Source organism: Athene cunicularia (genome assembly GCF_003259725.1).
Source record: "Athene cunicularia isolate RWA chromosome 5 unlocalized genomic scaffold, athCun1 chr5_part1, whole genome shotgun sequence".
NCBI classification, from domain to species: Eukaryota; Metazoa; Chordata; class Aves; order Strigiformes; family Strigidae; genus Athene; species Athene cunicularia.
The window spans coordinates 19,597,608-19,616,033 of record NW_020799101.1 but is presented as its reverse complement, the minus strand read 5'-3'; the positions used below and the strand labels follow the sequence as shown (position 1 = coordinate 19,616,033).

At 38.2% G+C, this 18,426-nt stretch overlaps 1 protein-coding gene across 3 annotated transcripts in view; it reads right to left on the bottom strand.

The window, feature by feature from the left end:
- Positions 1 to 1,347: 1,347 nt before the first annotated feature.
- Positions 1,348 to 18,426, bottom strand: part of PTPN21 (protein tyrosine phosphatase, non-receptor type 21) — a 50,979-nt gene continuing 33,900 nt past the window's right edge. For 2 of the 3 annotated variants that reach the window (XM_026849571.1, XM_026849572.1), the window contains 7 exons: positions 16,453 to 17,918; positions 14,043 to 14,180; positions 11,780 to 12,001; positions 9,966 to 10,094; positions 9,428 to 9,662; positions 8,696 to 8,856; positions 1,348 to 7,846 (listed from right to left, as the gene is read on the bottom strand). In XM_026849571.1, the coding sequence (XP_026705372.1) occupies positions 7,718 to 7,846; positions 8,696 to 8,856; positions 9,428 to 9,662; positions 9,966 to 10,094; positions 11,780 to 12,001; positions 14,043 to 14,180; positions 16,453 to 17,918 (2,480 nt within the window). In that variant the 3' untranslated portion in view covers positions 1,348 to 7,717. Of the gene's footprint in view, positions 7,847 to 8,695; positions 8,857 to 9,427; positions 9,663 to 9,965; positions 10,095 to 11,779; positions 12,002 to 14,042; positions 14,181 to 16,452; positions 17,919 to 18,426 lie in introns of those variants that run through there. The other variant, XM_026849573.1, reaches the window with a different exon arrangement.

The following is an 18,426-nucleotide window of genomic DNA, read 5'->3' as shown; positions in this document are numbered from 1 at the left end:
AACACACATTTATATGCTGTCACTAACCTCTCGGGGAAAAGAAATGGGTGTAAAAAAAAAAACATCAGATCCTAAACAGAGCAACTGTCACATGTAAAACTTCCAACTAGGTACCTAGCATTGCTGAGTTTCATGTAACCTTCATCTATCCACAGACATTCCAGATTTAAACCACCCTAACAGCTGAACGAGAAACAAGCCTAACAGCTGAATGAGAGGTACTTCAGTTCTCCTCATCAAGGCAGTACTAGGCTAGGAACCTCTCTCACCACCTACCCGAAGTCCTGGAGCTCTTGCCTAAGAAAGCTGCTGGCTGGCTGTGCCAAATCCAAGAATCAAGACCCTTCCCTATCCATCAGCTCTGCCCACCAGAAGGCTCTAATGGGGACATTACAGTGGCTGGAAAATAACAGCCACAGCTTAGATCAATTTGGATTTAGGGGAAGTTTATGTTTCTGAAGAGACCTTTGCTTCTGGTCTAAAAGCAGTCTGATCAGAACTGCTGGGTGTTTTTATCGTGCACTTCGGTCCCCAAGAAGTCACATGTTCCTCTTCTGGTTTTGAATCTATGTCAAATAAGAGAATTTTGCCCACACTGAACATTGCACAGATCATTACCCAGGAGTTAGGAATTGATCAGACAAGTATACAAATAGCTGGCATGTTACTGTCTTATCTTAAGTTGATTAATGCCATCAAATTGAGCATACCTAGAAGACTAATTTTAGTTAAAAGCCTGGTCATTTCAGATATAGTTAAGTAGGCAGCACACTAGGCATTTAGCAAAGACACGGGAACTGCAGTTGTCTGGTGTGAAACTGCAATATCCAGCATGCAATTCATTTATCATGATGTTATGAGGTCTTGTACCATACCAGGTGTTATACAGCAAGCCTTTTGCACCACCTCCCCTTTTGACTAAATGTCAGTTATAAAATGAAGAAAAACTTCAGTGTTAGTTCTTGGTAGCAGCTCCAATAATGGTATTTAAGTACACAATCAACTGTTTCCTCTCTCACATACTTTTGGAAAGGGTTTTTCAACTTTTGAAACCTTTTTATCCTTCCTCTACTTAAAGGTTACAGAGAAATAGTGTGTTGAATACTAAAAATAGCTTTAGAAAATGCAAAACATTATAAACAATACTGGTAGGGCAGCAGGCACAACATCACTTGTGACAGCACAAGTTTTGTATTTGTCCAGAGATGCAAGACAGACGTGCAGTGCATTAGAAGACAGATAGCACCTTTGTGTACAGAAGGTAAAGTCCCAACCTAGGACTACACATGAAAAATAAATTCTTTGATTTTTCTTTTAATAATGGAACAATAAAAACTGATGGTTGCTTCAAATATTTATTTCCATGGCAAAAATAGACTATAATATGTTCATTTCACATATATTACATTCAGTAATACAAGCTTTTCTGTCTATGAAACACAATTTGTACATTGTTTTACAAACCAATTTCAGTTTTATAAGAATTAAAGCTATTTTGATTATACATTTTTACAGTATTGGTGGCAAGACAGCAAAAATAGACATTAACCATTAGCTTAGTACTAGAAAATAATACTTCATGTTTGCTACTGTTTAAACAAAGCCCCATTTAAATCCTTGTATACTGGGTCAAATGAAAATAAAAGAAAATGGACCCAGATCCTGCATTCCTCTAACATTAAGGACTCAATCCTATAAAACTGCTGAAAGGACTTCAAAGACCCATTTGCTTTAACTGAATGATTTCAGCAATATGCAGGAGTGTACATACTTAGTGATTTGCCAGGTCAAGGCTCTAAGATTTCTTCCATCCAAGTTCCCCCAGATCAGCCATAAAGAGGGCAGATATGTTGGGTATTTCAAAGCAATTTAAGAAAATATCTTTGTAAAGAGCATATGCACCTTATGCTATCCAGGATTATCAAGGTGACAGACTGGAGGATTTATATGGTTTCCCCCCATCAACTTTCTAAAAATTAATGGCATTTGCAAAGTTTTAAAATATTTTAAAAATCTCCTAGTTTTACCTAAATATTTCCAAATGTAAAAACAGCATTTAAATTCCCTTTATTAAAATTTAGGCACCTTCTGAAACTGTGCTCATAAAATTAATGATTTGGTAGTTTTGACTGTCACATATCTGAACCAAAGTAACGTTACAGTATCTACAGACTTGCTCTCTAACTTGCCACAGGCTGGACCTGTTGTAAACTCTCTTCATTAGATTAGATTTCTATCCTCATTCCCTAATTAGTGCTGAAGAATAGAGTTCTAAAGAACAAACTCATGGAGGTTATTCTTCACTACTGAACACAACATCATATGGAACATAGTGAAAGACCATTTAGCAACTGTTTTTTGAAATGCTCATTGAAGTTAATAAATCCTCTTTTTTTCAACCCCTGTAGACCTTAAAGTAACATATTTAGTGTCAATAGAATGCACCAAGTTAGCTGGTCCCCAAGGGGATCTTATTCAGATTTTTAAAAAAATTTTTTTTTTTTTTTTACACTTTTTTAAACAGCCGTTAAAAGTTTAAGATTTTTTTCCCTTAGCACAGTATTGTATTATTTTAATATCACCATATTGCAAATGCTGCACTGCAACATAATTTCTAAGCACATGTTAAATTCCACATTTCAAGGGCCTGATTTTCAGCCTAGCCTTAACCTCGTGCAATTCAGACCTACTGTAAACACCTGGCTGCATTCATAAAGTATTTGGACTTCCAGATCATCTAACCTGCATCCATTAGAAATTAACACTGCAAAACTGCATGTATGCCTATTCCCCCTGCATTTTGCATGTGTAAAATCAGAGACCATGGTGTGAAAAATCTGACCTTTAATAAGTAAACAGAAACTGAGCTGACAGATTGCATTAAATACATTTGGAAAAGAAGATATGTAAAAAAATAACAGAGCCTCTGAAAACAAAATATTTGGAGTTTCAAAAAAATCATATTTTAAAAAGCCAGTAAAAAATAACACCTATGACTACATATTCACTTACCCAGCCATGCCACGAAATACATACCATACAAATCAAATCCTTCTAGCTGCTCTACTGTGGATACAAAACATGCCAAATCCTCTTCCAAATACCTTCAGCCATTCCTCAAACCCTCAAGCTCTACTTCCAACATTTTGTATTTTCATAAGAGAGTTTCTTCCAAACTATCTCAGCTACTTTTCCTTTGAATGCTGTAGCTTCATGTATGCACATTCCTGCTGCATTCTTTTGGTTAAGTCTTGTAATCTGTATTTCAATTTAAAGCAGACATGTGAGTATACATGCTTTAAGAGCTCAAGCTTTCAGTGGCAATAAGCCCATTTTAATTCCTACAATATCAGGAAGAACTGCAGGAATTTTGCATCTTGCAGGACTGGACTCTGGCTTTGCATGACTTTGCAGTATTGAAAAAACCAAAAGACCCTGAACTCTAAAGCAGAGTTCTTCGCAACTGAAGTGTAGTTTCCTTTAAATTCGTCATTTTAAATAACTATTGAAATACAGTAATGAGTTCACTATTTTTAAGCCCAGGGTTTTAGTAAGGCTACTGATATTGAAACTGAGGTCCCATTACACACCTAGCTTGTATGACAAAGGACCCTGAAGTTCCCAAGTTTGGTCCAGAGCCCACTGAAACCTATGAGCCACTCAACTTTAAGATCTGCTCCAACAAGCAAAGTGTAGCAGCAGTCACAGGTAGTCCTGATTCTTATTAAATTTAAGCAGCTGTTTTTGGAGAAAATTGCTCCAAGCTTCATCCACTTTAAAAAAAAAAGATTCATAGGATTACAAGAGGAGCCAAAAATACATTTCTCAAAATGCCAAGATTTTTTTCCTTTTAGTACACATTTTACTTTTATTTGTTATTACATTTCTTTTTTCCTAAATGTTGATAACAACTTAAGAGCAGCTTTTCATCCACAGAAATTATAGGAACCCTGCCTTGCTCACCTGCTTTGAATTAAATGTATTTCTAGATATAAACCATAGCACCCTGCACTTGTAGATTTTACCATTCACTTGTGCAACAGGTATCACAATGAGAGCAATACTAGGGCATGCAGCTCTTGCTGCTCTTCACAGAGGACAGCAGAGAAAGAACAGCACTGCTGCGCAGGCTGAAGAAAAGCTACGCGAAACTCCCCTGTGCCACTGAGCTTCTCCCTCACAGAATGGGGTGAGGAGATATTTGCAGCCTACAGCTAAGCCTCAGTCAGTGACACCTTTGCAATGAACAGGGCTCTGACTTATGTTCTTAGAGAAGAGCTGCTAGTCCAAGATAACAAAGGTTCACTGGCCAAAAAAATCTCTCATCAGAGCAACCAAGAAATCAAATGTGCAGAAGGCCTTACTACAATTTGGGGGTTCTTCTCCTGACTCTTCATAGAATTTGATCCTAAAAAGCATTTTCCACCTAGCCCACAAAAGACAGTAAAATCTGTCTCTTGACAGTATATAGCACCTTTATTTATCCCTGAGAGCTCTGGCATCCCTAGAGATCAGCATCATCTCTGACATTTACTGCAAGAATGTCTTTAAACAACTTGTCTTACTAAAAAAGTCAGCTCAAATTGTGCATAATAATACGGTTTCATCCCCATAAAAACAGAAGCACATTTGGCAAAATGGACAGGCTTATAGTGAATTTTAAGCTCTTCTCAAATAAATCCACCTCTAACTCCCACAGTGACTGTTCTTGTAATGTCCAACACTTCATGAAGCACTCAGGGCAACTACATGTAAAAAAGCATCCCTTTTCAAGGCTCAGAACAAAGTGCTTAAAACTGAATTTTCTTTTAAAAGTTCAGTGTATATCTAAACAATGGTTTTAAGATTCATTTTGTTACAGGAGATTGTGAAGTTTATTTTTATTTGGTATCTTCAGAGAAACCGCTCATTTCCAATCCTCACTTGGAGCCATATGCTTACATACAAAAGCAATCCTGCTATCATCAGTAGGAAAACTCACATAAAGTCTATTAAGGTCAAGTCTATTCATGCAAAAACAGACTGCTGATGGACAAAACTGAAAGCTGAAGTGGAGGAGGTAGCAGTGTTATGCTTAAAAAAATAAATCAAGACCATGACTACCAGACTAGAGATCAACCGCCTCTAAAAGTGAACACAACTTCTTTCAGCAAAACAGAAAAGAAAGCCAAAAGACACATATTTCCTCACCCACTTCAGATATTTCCAAAAGTTTTGGATCAAATTGCTTGGTTTAACTGCTCCTTTTAATGCCTCACTGCTGATGTTCTCTCCCAGTAACTGCTGAATAGCTAAAAATTGTTGCTTGAAGTTTCAGTTGTATATAATTTCATTAAAAGCTGCATGTATCAGGTTATGAAGATCACAGTCCAAAGTTTAAAAATGGAAATGGTACAAGCTATATTTTAGAGCATACCTTCCCATTCAAAAGTATTTCTGAAGACAGAAGTGAACCGTGGCAAAAAGTAGCAATGCTTTTAAAACACAGCATGATACAAATAGCTAAGTGTTTTTGTTTCTTTCAATACTTCCATTAACACAGATATATCAAATTGGTTTGTGTGCAAGATTTATATATAAAGAATCAGTCTTCAGTAACTGATTTCCCCCGGACTTCCATTTTTAAATTTGGTAATTAATATTTCCTAGGCATATTGTAGTCACAAAAAGAACATTTTTTTCCCCTATCTGACATAATCTTACTTTTACGGAAAGTAGAACAATTCAGACTGTTTGAAAGCAAATTAATACAGTATCCTTTAAAGTAATACATTTTGTATAGAATGACATATGAGCACAGTGTCTTTTTGGATCATGTGTTTTTCTTTGTCAAAGTAGCTTATTACAGAAGAAATTGAGGCAAACTATTTAGTATTCTTAATTAATGTTTTGGGAGACAATAATTCTTTAGAAGGGGTTTTAATTATTCATAATAGTTTCCAAACCCTTGTTACAGCTCAGAAAAATAACAATTTCACCAGTGATAAAAATTACTTTTGGTCTCATTTCATTTTGTTAAGCAGGTATTAAGGGAAATGGACACTTAAACATGTCTGCAGACTGGTCTGCCATTCAGTTTTTTTGAAATGAAACCAGGTATCTACAAACTAATGGCTCACTTTTGAATAGAGATTTTCAACTCAGCATCTCAAAACACTTGAAAAGGCAGGTAAAACCACTGTCCCTATTTGAAAACCACAGACAGAGGATTATTTAGGGATACTGTCATTAGACCAGACCCACGGGACAAAACGGAAACTACCAAAGGTACGACTCATCTTCAGATCCATGCCACAGCCATTGACTCAGCCACCTACACAGATACTAAAATACCCACATCTCCAGTGTTACCTCTGAGAGCTCTGACATTCTGCAGGTGGTCTCACATGGCTTATGTGGATATTCTTTATTGCAATGCTGCGCAGCATTAGCAAAATCTGTTCTAGTGCTGACAAAATAATCTGGAGGATTCTACAGAAACTTCCAGTGCTTTAAAGGCTTTCTTGTTGGGAACATGCAGATTTTTAATGGTCATCTTTTCACCGTGTAAACCAGCAATCATAGCTGCCGCATCTTCTCCATTATGTTTCATACAATCATTTCCACTTCACCACTATGCACCTTCTTACTCCAGCTTTGGTTCTCTCACTTCATCAACTTAAAAGGCTCTTCCTTAAATAACAGGTTAGTACTGGTATATTACCATATGAAACAATGCATGATTATAGTCTCTATGTTTAACTACATAAATAACAGAGAAAAAAAAAGTGCTTAAAACATTTGCATCCTCTTTGATTTCAGCCAGTAAAATCAAACTGTCCTCTAAATACACGAATAATACTGAATATGTACTTTCTCTCATCCATTTGTTTCCAATAACCTTGTTGATAATTAGAATATATTTTCCCCTTCTGCTTGCAGGTAAATATGTCTCCACTCAAATGGATGTTATCAACAGTTAACATCATCTTTCACTTGTCAGTTCTATTACACAGAACTACAACTACCAATAGCTTCCCCTAGTACTTTCTGCATGATTTTTGAAAAGTTAGTTCAAACATTGACAGCCGTCTTCTCTGAAAATATTATGCTATTTTAAAAGTTTTGGGTCATGGCGTTTTGCTTTTCTCAATTAACACATGCTGAATATAAAAATAACTGTCCTTAAAGCAACTGCTTAAAGTATCTAAGAGCTGCTAATTTTACTGAGTAAACCAGAGGAAACCAAAAGTTTGCTTTAAAAAAATATAGATGTATTGTTCTAAATATAAGATTGAAAGCAGAATGAAACTGCATAAGACTCCCAAGGAGCAAGTTTCTCACCCCATTTCACCTACAGATTTCACCTTTCGCACAGTTAACAATTATGTTGTAAAACATAATGTTAGTAAAATTGTGCCATGTACTCCCATTCTATAAGATGCTTATTTTGCCCAGAGTAACACCAGTCTACAGAATATATACAAGTACTACAGACCAGTACAAGTAGAGTCATTCCCTAATACGACTGCAGCTGAACATGGGAAGAATTTAGTCCAGTGAAGATCCCGCTTTGCAGGGACTGTTACGCTGATTCGTACTTAAGTCACGTGCCAGCGCTAAAAGGTAACTCTGTGATTCATCATACGAAGAAAACACCAGTGAGAGCAGGTCTGCCTGAACAACTGTAATTTTCTTTCTGTAAACTCTTGCAGTGCCCTTTAGGAAGTGGCAGGGATTAGATAAGTCTAGAGCTTTTGAGAAACTGAATGAGAACTCCATAGACGAAAGTGTACTGTGAAAGAGTCTGCACCATCATCATTCTCTGCTGCCTCAACATGTCCAGCACTCGTGGGATGTCCAGCATCTAGAGGAAGAGAACAAACCATCAGAAGTCACTGGTGAGCAAGAAGACTGATTCTCAGCAGGAGGTTCAGAGTAGTACCACTGACCTACAGGCAAGAATCAGCTGCTCTAATTTCAATTCTGACAATTCACTGCCCATGCCTGCAGTATGGGCTGCACTACACCACTGACCATGCCTACTTCCTCATCTGTGAAATATGTATAGTGTCAATTTGCTTATCTCATGAGGTCTAGGTCCTCACAAATTTAATGGCTGCAAAGGTCTGTCACAGTGTTAAGACAGATATGCACAGCAAAACAAGCAGTTTGTTGAGTCTCTTGGCATATTATATTATTAAGAAACACTTTACAGCTGTCATTTCTGGCTAAAAAGCTGATACGGGGAGGTTTTATTCTATTAAACTACTGTTTTATCCTCTGCTGAGATTGATACTGCAAATACGCTACACTTTGGAAAAAATATTCAGTCACAAGCACAGAGACTGGCTATAAAGCAGGTTCTTTAATATTGTCTATTAAAACTAAAGCATGAAGTGAAAGTGGTAAAGTCAGGGTGAAATTCTGAAATATGCTTAGTAGCCTGGGGCATACCCTTTTCCTCTCAGTGGCGCAACATCTTATGAAGTCAAGAATCCAAATGAGCATTCCAGTACCCAGTGTGCAAGTGGGCAACTCTATAAGATTATTCTGTTCAATTACAAGAGCTCTTTCAACCATAGTTGTAAGGGCTCTGCCAAAGGACACATTTTGGGAAAGCTCAGATGAACAGCCATAAAATATTTATTAAGCAGGTTAATTACTTTTCCACTACCTAACATTATTTAAAGCACAAGAAAGAAAAAGAGATCACCTCATTGTGTTCCAAGCAAGCGATCATGATCTCTGACAGTATGACTACTCCTGTTCGTCCTACACCTGCACTGCAATGCACCAGTACAGGAGGATTAGAGTTTTTAGGATCCGCAGTGCTGTTCGTATGGCGTCGCACTGACTGTATCTCTTCCAAGTATGCTATTAAGTTCAACAAGATAAGAATAATGAATTTAGGAGACGTAACCCCATAAGCCATGCTATTACACTGTATGACCACCAGAAAAGTAGTAATTTAACAAATTACATCCCACAGAAAAATGACACACTGTATAAATCACGTCATATTTCAACCGAAGCAATACAGACCTATAAAGATCATCTAACTTTTGTAATGCTTTCCTTGCCTTGTTCACCTATTCCCCACCAAAGGCAGCTCATGACCATCTTGCTATTGCTGGAACACGTCATATGTGATGCAATTATGTTTTGATCTATTTGAACTTTTAGTAAATTATATATTTGGCTTTAGATGTAAACAGTCAGTTTAACAAACTGGCAAGATATTCCTGCCAAAAACAAGTCAGTACCTCTCACTGGTGTGAAGAAACCTTTTACAGCAGAATGCTTGGCATACGTATCACAAGCTGATTTATGTATAGCACCCATTTTAGGATGTATTTTTTAAAAAAAAAAAAAAAAAAAACAAAAAACAAAACCAAAAACAAACCACAACAACTACAAAGAAACAAAGATATTAAATACAACTTACAGAGAAATCCCTTTAAATCCTCTGGACAGCCATGCTCTGGCCAGTCAGTATACTGCAGATGCCAAACTGTTCTCTCCTGTCCTGTGAGAAGATGTTTAATCTTCAAACCAGTAGTTGCATAGCAGCCTGAGTCAGTACGGAATCGTGTGGTAATCTTAAATCTTCCATATGTTACAGTGTTGTGTCTTGAACCAAGACGTGGCCAGTATCTGAAGCTTTTTTCTCGCCCACTTTCCTTAAAAGTAAAACACTTGCTTTACAAGAAATATTAAGAACACTCATACAACTTATGCTCCTGTAACAACTGTACCTCTCCTCTATTAAGTACTACAACAGCGTTAGGGTTTCTCACCGAGTAAACCAACTTCCCAGCAGAAAGAGTTTGCAAATTTAGATCTTTCTTTCTGCCAAGGAAAAAATGGTCACTAGAAATTTATTGATTGGTCTTCTTGGTGGAGCAAAGATCCCATTCATCTAACAGATCATAACAAAATAATTGTGGAATTTCTGGGAAAAACCTGACTCAGTTTATACTCACTTCCTCTGCTGTCACCATAGCTATGATGGCAATCCCTTGTTCCCAGATCATCTGCCAGAAATCCTGACATGTATTCTGCAAAGGGCCCTGCGTAGCAATGTAATCCCACTCTATGCTGCCAACAGAGATCTGTAAGAAGAAAGACACTAGATAAGTAATTATTGAAAATTTCTTCTCCCCTGTTCTTAAGTCAGCCATTTGAAGATGTACAAACTGAAAAAAGCAACACTGTAGAAGTACAAGCCCATTGTGAGTTATATCTGCCCCCCATTTTTTGGCTGCATCTTGTCACATTAGATGCAGAAAAGACAATATTCAAAATTGTATAGGAAAATAGCTAAAATAAATGTATTTTACACCATAAACATAATGTAAAAGTGAGTAAATAAAATTGTATTTCTCTTTTGTGAATTTAAGGCATTCTAACCAATTTGGGTTTAGAGAAGCTTTCATACCCTGGTGCTGTAAATGCTATTATATGCACTAAAAAGACAGGATTAGCTTATGTTTCCTAAAAAAATATTATCTTGTTTGAGAAGGATCAGAAGAGATACTAACATTTGTGAATGAGCTGAGGTATAGAAACTAGGGTACCACGTCAGTGCACAAAGAGATTTCTAAAAAAAGGACAGTAACACAACTGCTGTTTTGGTGATCTCAACTCTTTACAGAGAAAGCATGAAGACAGTTGTAGTTGCACTTTAAGTAAGTAAATGCATTGAAAATGAATGAAGGTTTCAAAATGCTTTGAAGGCTCTTGAGGTCACCCTGCAACTTACTTTTTTTAAACATCTTAGAGTTTAAAGAGCTAAGTCTGGGGAGAAGGGCAATTGAAGATTATGAAAGAGCAGCTTTTCCCCTGGTTCCATCTGTTCCTCTAACCATTCAAAAAAGCTTAAGCTGGGAGCTGGCCTACTGCCTGTTGTAGACCTAGTCTGAGAGTATGGAAGAGGAAGAAATAATGTTGCAGTTCAAAAGATACCATAGTCACTGCAAAGGATCCCAGTTTGTTATAAAGCTATTTGCCGCCTTAACTCCAGGAAGAATGGACATGATTTTTGTTAGCACCAAACCACAGAGAGGAGCCAGCAAGAGAAAGGAGACAGCAGATCAGAACAGAAGCAAAATGCAGAAGACCTCTCCAATAATTAACCCTCCATTATTCTAGGTAATGGGGAAGAGAGAGAGGGATGGAGGGGAGGAGGGATGGAGGGGAGGAGGGGAGGAGGGATGGAGGGGAGGAGGGATGGAGGGATGGAGGGATGGAGGGATGGAGGGATGGAGGGATGGAGGGATGGAGGGATGGAGGGATGGAGGGATGGAGGGATGGAGGGATGGAGGGATGGAGGGATGGAGGGATGGAGGGATGGAGGGATGGAGGGATGGAGGGATGGAGGGATGGAGGGATGGAGGGATGGAGGGATGGAGGGATGGAGGGATGGAGGGATGGAGGGATGGAGGGATGGAGGGATGGAGGGATGGAGGGATGGAGGGATGGAGGGATGGAGGGATGGAGGGATGGAGGGATGGAGGGATGGAGGGATGGAGGGATGGAGGGATGGAGGGATGGAGGGATGGAGGGATGGAGGGATGGAGGGATGGAGGGATGGAGGGATGGAGGGATGGAGGGATGGAGGGATGGAGGGATGGAGGGATGGAGGGATGGAGGGATGGAGGGATGGAGGGATGGAGGGATGGAGGGATGGAGGGATGGAGGGATTCTCACTCATCTGACCAAAGCAAAATTGATAGCCAAATCCATTATTAGTTACCCCATGAACTGGAAAGTATTTCTCCAACAGTATTTCTCTCACCTTGATATGAGATGCATTGATGTAACCCGTGTTATTTTCTTTGGTTGGGACTAGCTCTACTCTGGTATCATCATAAGGAAGGACATCCTGGAACCGGTTTCGTTCAGCATTTTCAGGAAGCCGAGCAATTGAGCACTCACCATCTCTAAGTCTTTTTTTCTGAATGCGCTCATATTCAGTAAACACCATCCCCTGCTCTAACCGTTGTTCCAGAACTTTACACTGAAAGACAGAAGACAGACAACCAAAGTCACGTTCTACGGTGAGTCTATTTTAACAGAGAACTAGTGAAGGACAAAATGTATATATTTTCCTGTCCTCCATACTTTTTTCAATGTTTTTCCAGCTATTAATGTTTTTACAAACATACCAGAATAAATTAGAAGCACCCTAACCATCAGGAATCATGTTCATGTGAAAACTAAGAAGCATGTTAAACTTCATTAGGTCACAAAGACTGTGGATACCACTGATGAAAGAAAAATTACTTTGTAGTTTCTGTAAAGACAATCCAGTTGAGCAAAGAAATATTTGGCCAGATCAGATAGCTATGCTATACTCAAACTGCCTCAAATACAATTGAACAAGAAATATTTATTAATCCTCTTCCTCAATATAGCATGTTAGATCACATCATTCAAAAAGGTCTCCTTTAACCTCATAATTTAAAAAATAAAAGTCAACTTTTTCATTTGGATGGAAAAAACTCTAAAAATGTAAAACAAAACACTTGCCTCAGTCCATGAGCTAACAGTTCACTAGTAATATTCTACATTTTCTTAGGGTGAAGATACTAAACTTTGCATAGAACAGCAAAGCCTTCTTAAAACCTCTTGCTATAGCTGAGGTATAAACTCAGGATTTTTCCTACTAGTAAAATTAAATGTTTTATTTAATAGTCTGCTCCCCCCTCCGATTTATACTTTCAAAACCAAGTTCTTTCTAAATCATAAGACACTTCTGGAATTTCAGCATCTCTTTGCCAACAATAATTAGAGGAATAATATGTAAGATTTCAGCCAGAAAATTTCATCTATGTCACATGTCCCCAGCCTCTCACAGCAACTGCTCCACAGTATCAGGTCAGGAAAGTATCTTGTATCAAGTAACTGTACTGCCAAATGTTGCAGAGGAAGGTGTAAAACCTCAATCATACGCAATTTGCACATCAATACATCATCTGTACAAACTCCTTAATTATCTTTAGGCTAAATTCCCTTATTTAAACTGATAACAACATGAAGCTGAGCAACGAAACAGACATTGAATCAACTTTAAAGTTGTCTTTTAAAATATCTGTAGTCTGGACTTCCTTTCATGTCATATGTCTGCTCTGCATTGCCTCCTCACAACTGCTTGAGGAATTACTTCCATTTCATGGTATCTATTCTGCCTCTACATGACTGCCTGAAGAGAACATGTCTTTTTCATAACTTGACTTTGTGGATTCTTCTTTTACCTCATCACTGTGGGCAGAGGTAGCTGAATAATAATATGGCTGAATTCAGTAATGGTCATTCCAGGAAGAGATGATGGCTGTAAGTAAGAGGAAATAACTAACACAGGTACTAAATGTGGAACTGTATCTCAATAACAGTGTTATTTTTTTTCCCTTAGCATCATTAAGGAGTGTATATATAATCCAAACAGAACTTCAGTGGTGCTGAAATGGAACAGTCAAATCTCCTCCTCCTATGGATCTCACTCCAAGCCTTCAAACTCACAAGACTGAATTTCTACTATATGACTTGCAATTGATTTTCTTGGCTTGTCCTTAAAACTGCAGCTGGTGAGAGCAGGACTTTTCCTTCAGGTTCTAATCCCTGCCCAGGGACTGTCAATGACCTGAGCTAGAGGGGGTCTGAGGATGCCCAACTATGCTCAGAACCAGATTCTTGGGAGACCACTGGTCGCAGAATATCCAATCATTACAGTGGGCCTTGGTGCATCTGGTTGGTCCCTGGTCAGATGTGTGATGACAACACTGTTCTACACAGCCCTTCACAGGCTAGATATTGACTGTATTTCACTTTCCTGCAGCTATTTAATGATACAGGAGGCAGGCTGAAGCACATTTACTGACATTGTTTACCCTGACACAAGCAGATGGAGTCTTCTATTTCTCAAAGAAACTATTTCTAGAACCTGATGTCCTCTAAGTGATCTGAGATCTTTTACTGAATTTAAAATTTTTGCAGATCACACAAGAAATCGAAGCATTAAAAGCAATCAAGAAATCAAGCATTAAAAAATTTCAACATACCCGTTCATCATTTGTTGCTCTTGTTGATTCTTCCTTCCCCTCATCTGGCAGAGGCATTCTAGTCAAAGCTAGTCCATTTAGGGCAGCTAGCTTTAGAGGCCCTATTTTTTTTGCATCATTTTTATTCTTTTTCATACCCTGCAAAATAAAAGATAAAACTTGTAAATATTCTTAAATATCTGATGATGTTATAAAGCAGGAACCAGATGAGTTCAATTAAACAAAAGATACTTCTTTGACGCCTTCTGCAAAGAGGTCTGACTTTTTTTTTTTTTTTTTTTTTTTTTTTTTTTTTTTTTTTGATAAGCACTGCAGTGAGAGATTAGGGTGGTGGGACTACACTCCTCCCAGGACACAACACAAGTCTGTCTTCATTCCAGACAGGTTAATGAAACTGCATGAGAATGACAAATATTGTTCCCTATAAAACTTACAACTGAAGGTTTGAAGAGACAACTCTAGATAATTAACATTCTTGGACAAAACAGAAATCACTTTCCAACCCCCCAAAAAACCCATAAAAATGATTCCTTACTAGACTATTCAGTTTGCAGGTATTTTTCTTCCCTACAAGTGGGCATAACAATGAGCACGTACCTTTAAGATATTTGGATACAGTTAAATGTTTGACTCAGTTTACAACAAACTGCACGTACAAAACATGAACACAGAACTGCAGACAGATCTGAGCCCTGAACCAGGCCATTAATCTAAATTATTGAAGTTACCATTCATTATTTGAAAAAAATACCAAAGGGGGATTTTTATGAAAGAATAAATTCAAATGATTCCTTTAGAAAGTGTAAGAGAAAACTTCAGCATTCCTGGAGTTGCTAAGTTTGGGTGTTAACAAAAATACACTGAAAATATGAGTTTATATGCTGCCTGAATCAATGGTGATCCATGCTTTCAAAAGCTAAATAGTAGTGAGGAACAGGAAGACAGAGCTAAGAGAATGAGACCACATTTAAAAGAGAAGTGAACACAAACACAACAGTAAGAGTGCACTGAAACACAAAATGGGCAAACAGTAGTAGGGGTCAGCTTTGTTACCAGGATATGCACCTCAATATTGAATACAGAAAGGCAATATTCTCTATTATGCAATGGCACTCTTAAGTGTTACTGAACTAGAAAGTATTTCACTGAACACTTCCAGTGAAAAGGTTTTAATTTCACTTCAAAGGCTGACTTGAACATTTACATAGCTATCAGAAGGAAAACACATCTTTTGGAGAATAAAATAGTGACTAAATGTGAACACAAGGAGAAAGGTATCACCTTTTTCTCCTATATCCACATAACTAACAGGAGGAAGGAGATTTAGGAAAAGATACACAATTATAAAATGAATTGAAACTGATGAAGGCTCATTTCAATGTGTTCAGCTCCACATATAGCAAGTCTGACAAAAAATTGTGAAAACTATTTAAATGCATAGCTTTTGCAGCATCAGCTGTAACAGTTACTACAGCACTAGAGGTTACATGGTAGCTCCACTGCAGTTCAATTTGTACAGAAAACTATTTCACACTCAGGCAGGCAAAGTTAGTAACAATCCATTTAAAAAGGCAAAATAAAAATGGTCTTCCTCCATTAGCACCTGAAATATGCCACAGAGTACATAAAACTGAACAAAAGTTTAAAACAAAATGAATGGTAAGGACTGCCAGTGAAATTGTACAGTCCCACAGACATTGATGTTTCTATGAGGTGGGAATTACAGGGAAGGTGAAACTTGCAGTTGTTCACTATTTATGGCTTCGTAATTGGAGTAGGAGAAGAGACATGGCAAGCAAGAAATAGTTTTAGTGGGATAAAAACAGCTTGAAGAGACAGCAAAAGGGTAAGTATATGAAAAGGGGAAGGGATGGAGGAAAGACAAGAATGCAAGGAATAAATTTATTGCCTAATGCATCAGGTCCCCCCTCTTAGGTCAGAAAAAAAAAAAAAAAAAAAAAAAAAAAAAAAAAAAAAAAAAAAAAAAAAGCATTCAGCTACATCTGATTTTTCAGGGAGAAGAAGATTAGAAAGCTGGTAGCGGAATGGAAAGAGTTGCTTCTGTTCCAGATAAGGATAGGTAGGACAGAATTTGGGATCTAGAACTGAATTTAAATTATCTCATTCTACAGTTGCTAGCCAGGTTTCAGACGGATGGAGGCTGCACAGCTGGATTTGTGTGGGAGGACTATTACAAACAGAACTCAGACATGGCAGAGAAGTGGACAAAAGACAGCTAAGCAAAGTTAATCAGGGAAGAACATAAAAATAAAGGTCAAGCTTAAGGTAACGTTTTATTCACATTTTAAAAGCATCTCAGGCTGATTAGAAAACTGCAAGCCTCAAACAAAACCCACACACAACTCCCACCACAGCACAACCCAAAACAAGAGGAACAGTATCCACTTACACCTAGTGGGGGAAGGCCTTCCACAATGTTCTTTTTCCCAGACAGAAGATCGGACACAGGTCTCTTCTTTACTGAATCTTTCCTTACCCTGTATCTCCCTGATGCTGTAAGATCAGATTCCGACATAGATGGAGTAAGCAGTCCTTCCCCTCTTCTCTGTACCTGGCTTTCTACTAGTAAATGAACGGGACTCATATCTTTAATTCTCTTTTCTGTCTCTGTAATATGTAATTTAGGCTCAAGAATATGCAAAGGGCCAGCAGATGAAGCAACAGAGCTATAAGGGTAGTTCAGTACTGAATCATGAGAATAACCACCCATAAGAGATGAAAGTTGGGTTTGATCTTCAGGGAGAGGAGAAAGACTTGTATTAGCCTTGTTTTCTTCTTCAAATTCTTCCTCTTCCTCACTACTGTGAATCAGCATAGTGGCATCTGAAAGGGTTTTCTTATGATCACAGTTCACACTTTCTTCTTGCTCACTTTCTTTTTGTTTTGTTTTCTCCATCAGAATATTGGGCTGTGACCCTTCTGCAATAACTCTTGGAAGAGCCACATCTGCTGCAGAAGCTGACATGGTCCTCTCTTTAATTCTTATTCCTTCAAAGCTGGGAGTCAAGCCAGCTATTTCAATACTGTTCCTTTTCTGCAGCTGAGCATGGCGTGCCGATGTTAGAGGTTCACTGACTTCCTGAAGAGAATGTGCCACAGGCAGGCTGTCTTCCTGAAATGTCTGGACAGAATGGTGGACTCGCCTTGTGATAAGATCTGGATTGCTGCTGCTAATGTAGATGTGTCGTGAAAGGTCTGGAGTACTGTTTGCAGGTCTTGGGTATGGGTATGGGGGAGGTGGTCGATAGACTTGGGTCTTCATTATATTTGGTGCTGGATAATCCTGAGCCTGGAGCTGCACATTTGTCAACTCAGGCACACTAACTGCCCCAACAACTGGGCGCTTTTCAGCAGGATAGGGATAGGGCGATTGGCTATGAAAACTGTAGTTCAGGTTAAATGGATAATGGTTAGATTGTGGGGAAGTGAAATGAGCATGTTCTCGTATTTCAGGCTGACTGTAAACTAAGGCATCAGGCCTGCTGTAAGCATAAGAATTGCTGATATTAAGATTTCTCATTGAATGACTCTGCCTATCTGTGTGCACCATACCCCTGTTGAGCTGTCTCATCACAGTTTCATAGTCTGGCGTGGGACGATAAGAAGGTGGTATTAGTGCACTATGTCTGTGTGATGGGACATAATCTGTTCTGAGGACATCACTTCCAGTAATGCTTGGGTTTGAGGACATTGGGGACGGCTGCAGGTAATGTTGTGGATTGTTCAAGGAGTTTGTGCTATGTGCACTATAGACACTACCATTGCGGATCCGACCACTGTAGTCATGAGGGGCTCTATCCAAGCTAGTCTGAGAGTGACAGTAGTATCCATTCTGATTGCTCACAAAGAGGTTATCTGAAAGTAAAGTTTAAGAATAATCTTTATGTCCAAGACAACAGACAAAGATATCCTCTATTAAGATGTAGCTAACCAGTGTTTGAGATTTTCAAAATCTCAATTATTCTTAGCTATGTACTGAAATGGGAAGAAAAATATAAAACAACTCCAGCTTTTTTGTTGTTGATACCTAAGGTATGTATACCAGAATAACCTATGATGTTCATTCAGATGATGCAAATTCCTATTGAAAAACATTGTTTCAGTTTAAGAATGGTTTTCTTCTGCTTAGGATAGGTTTGATAAATTTCAATCTGAGTTAAACAAAATCCGTACCAATCTTAAACCACACTAACTGAAAGAAAAAACATCTAAACTAGGGTTTGCATTAACCAGTAACTGATCTCATTAGAGATCAGTTTAAAACAGCAAGAAAAGAAAAGGCAAACAGCAACAAAAAAAAAACACCACGAAAACCTAAAAACACCCCCACAACAATCAAACAACCCCCCCCTCACTCTTCTGC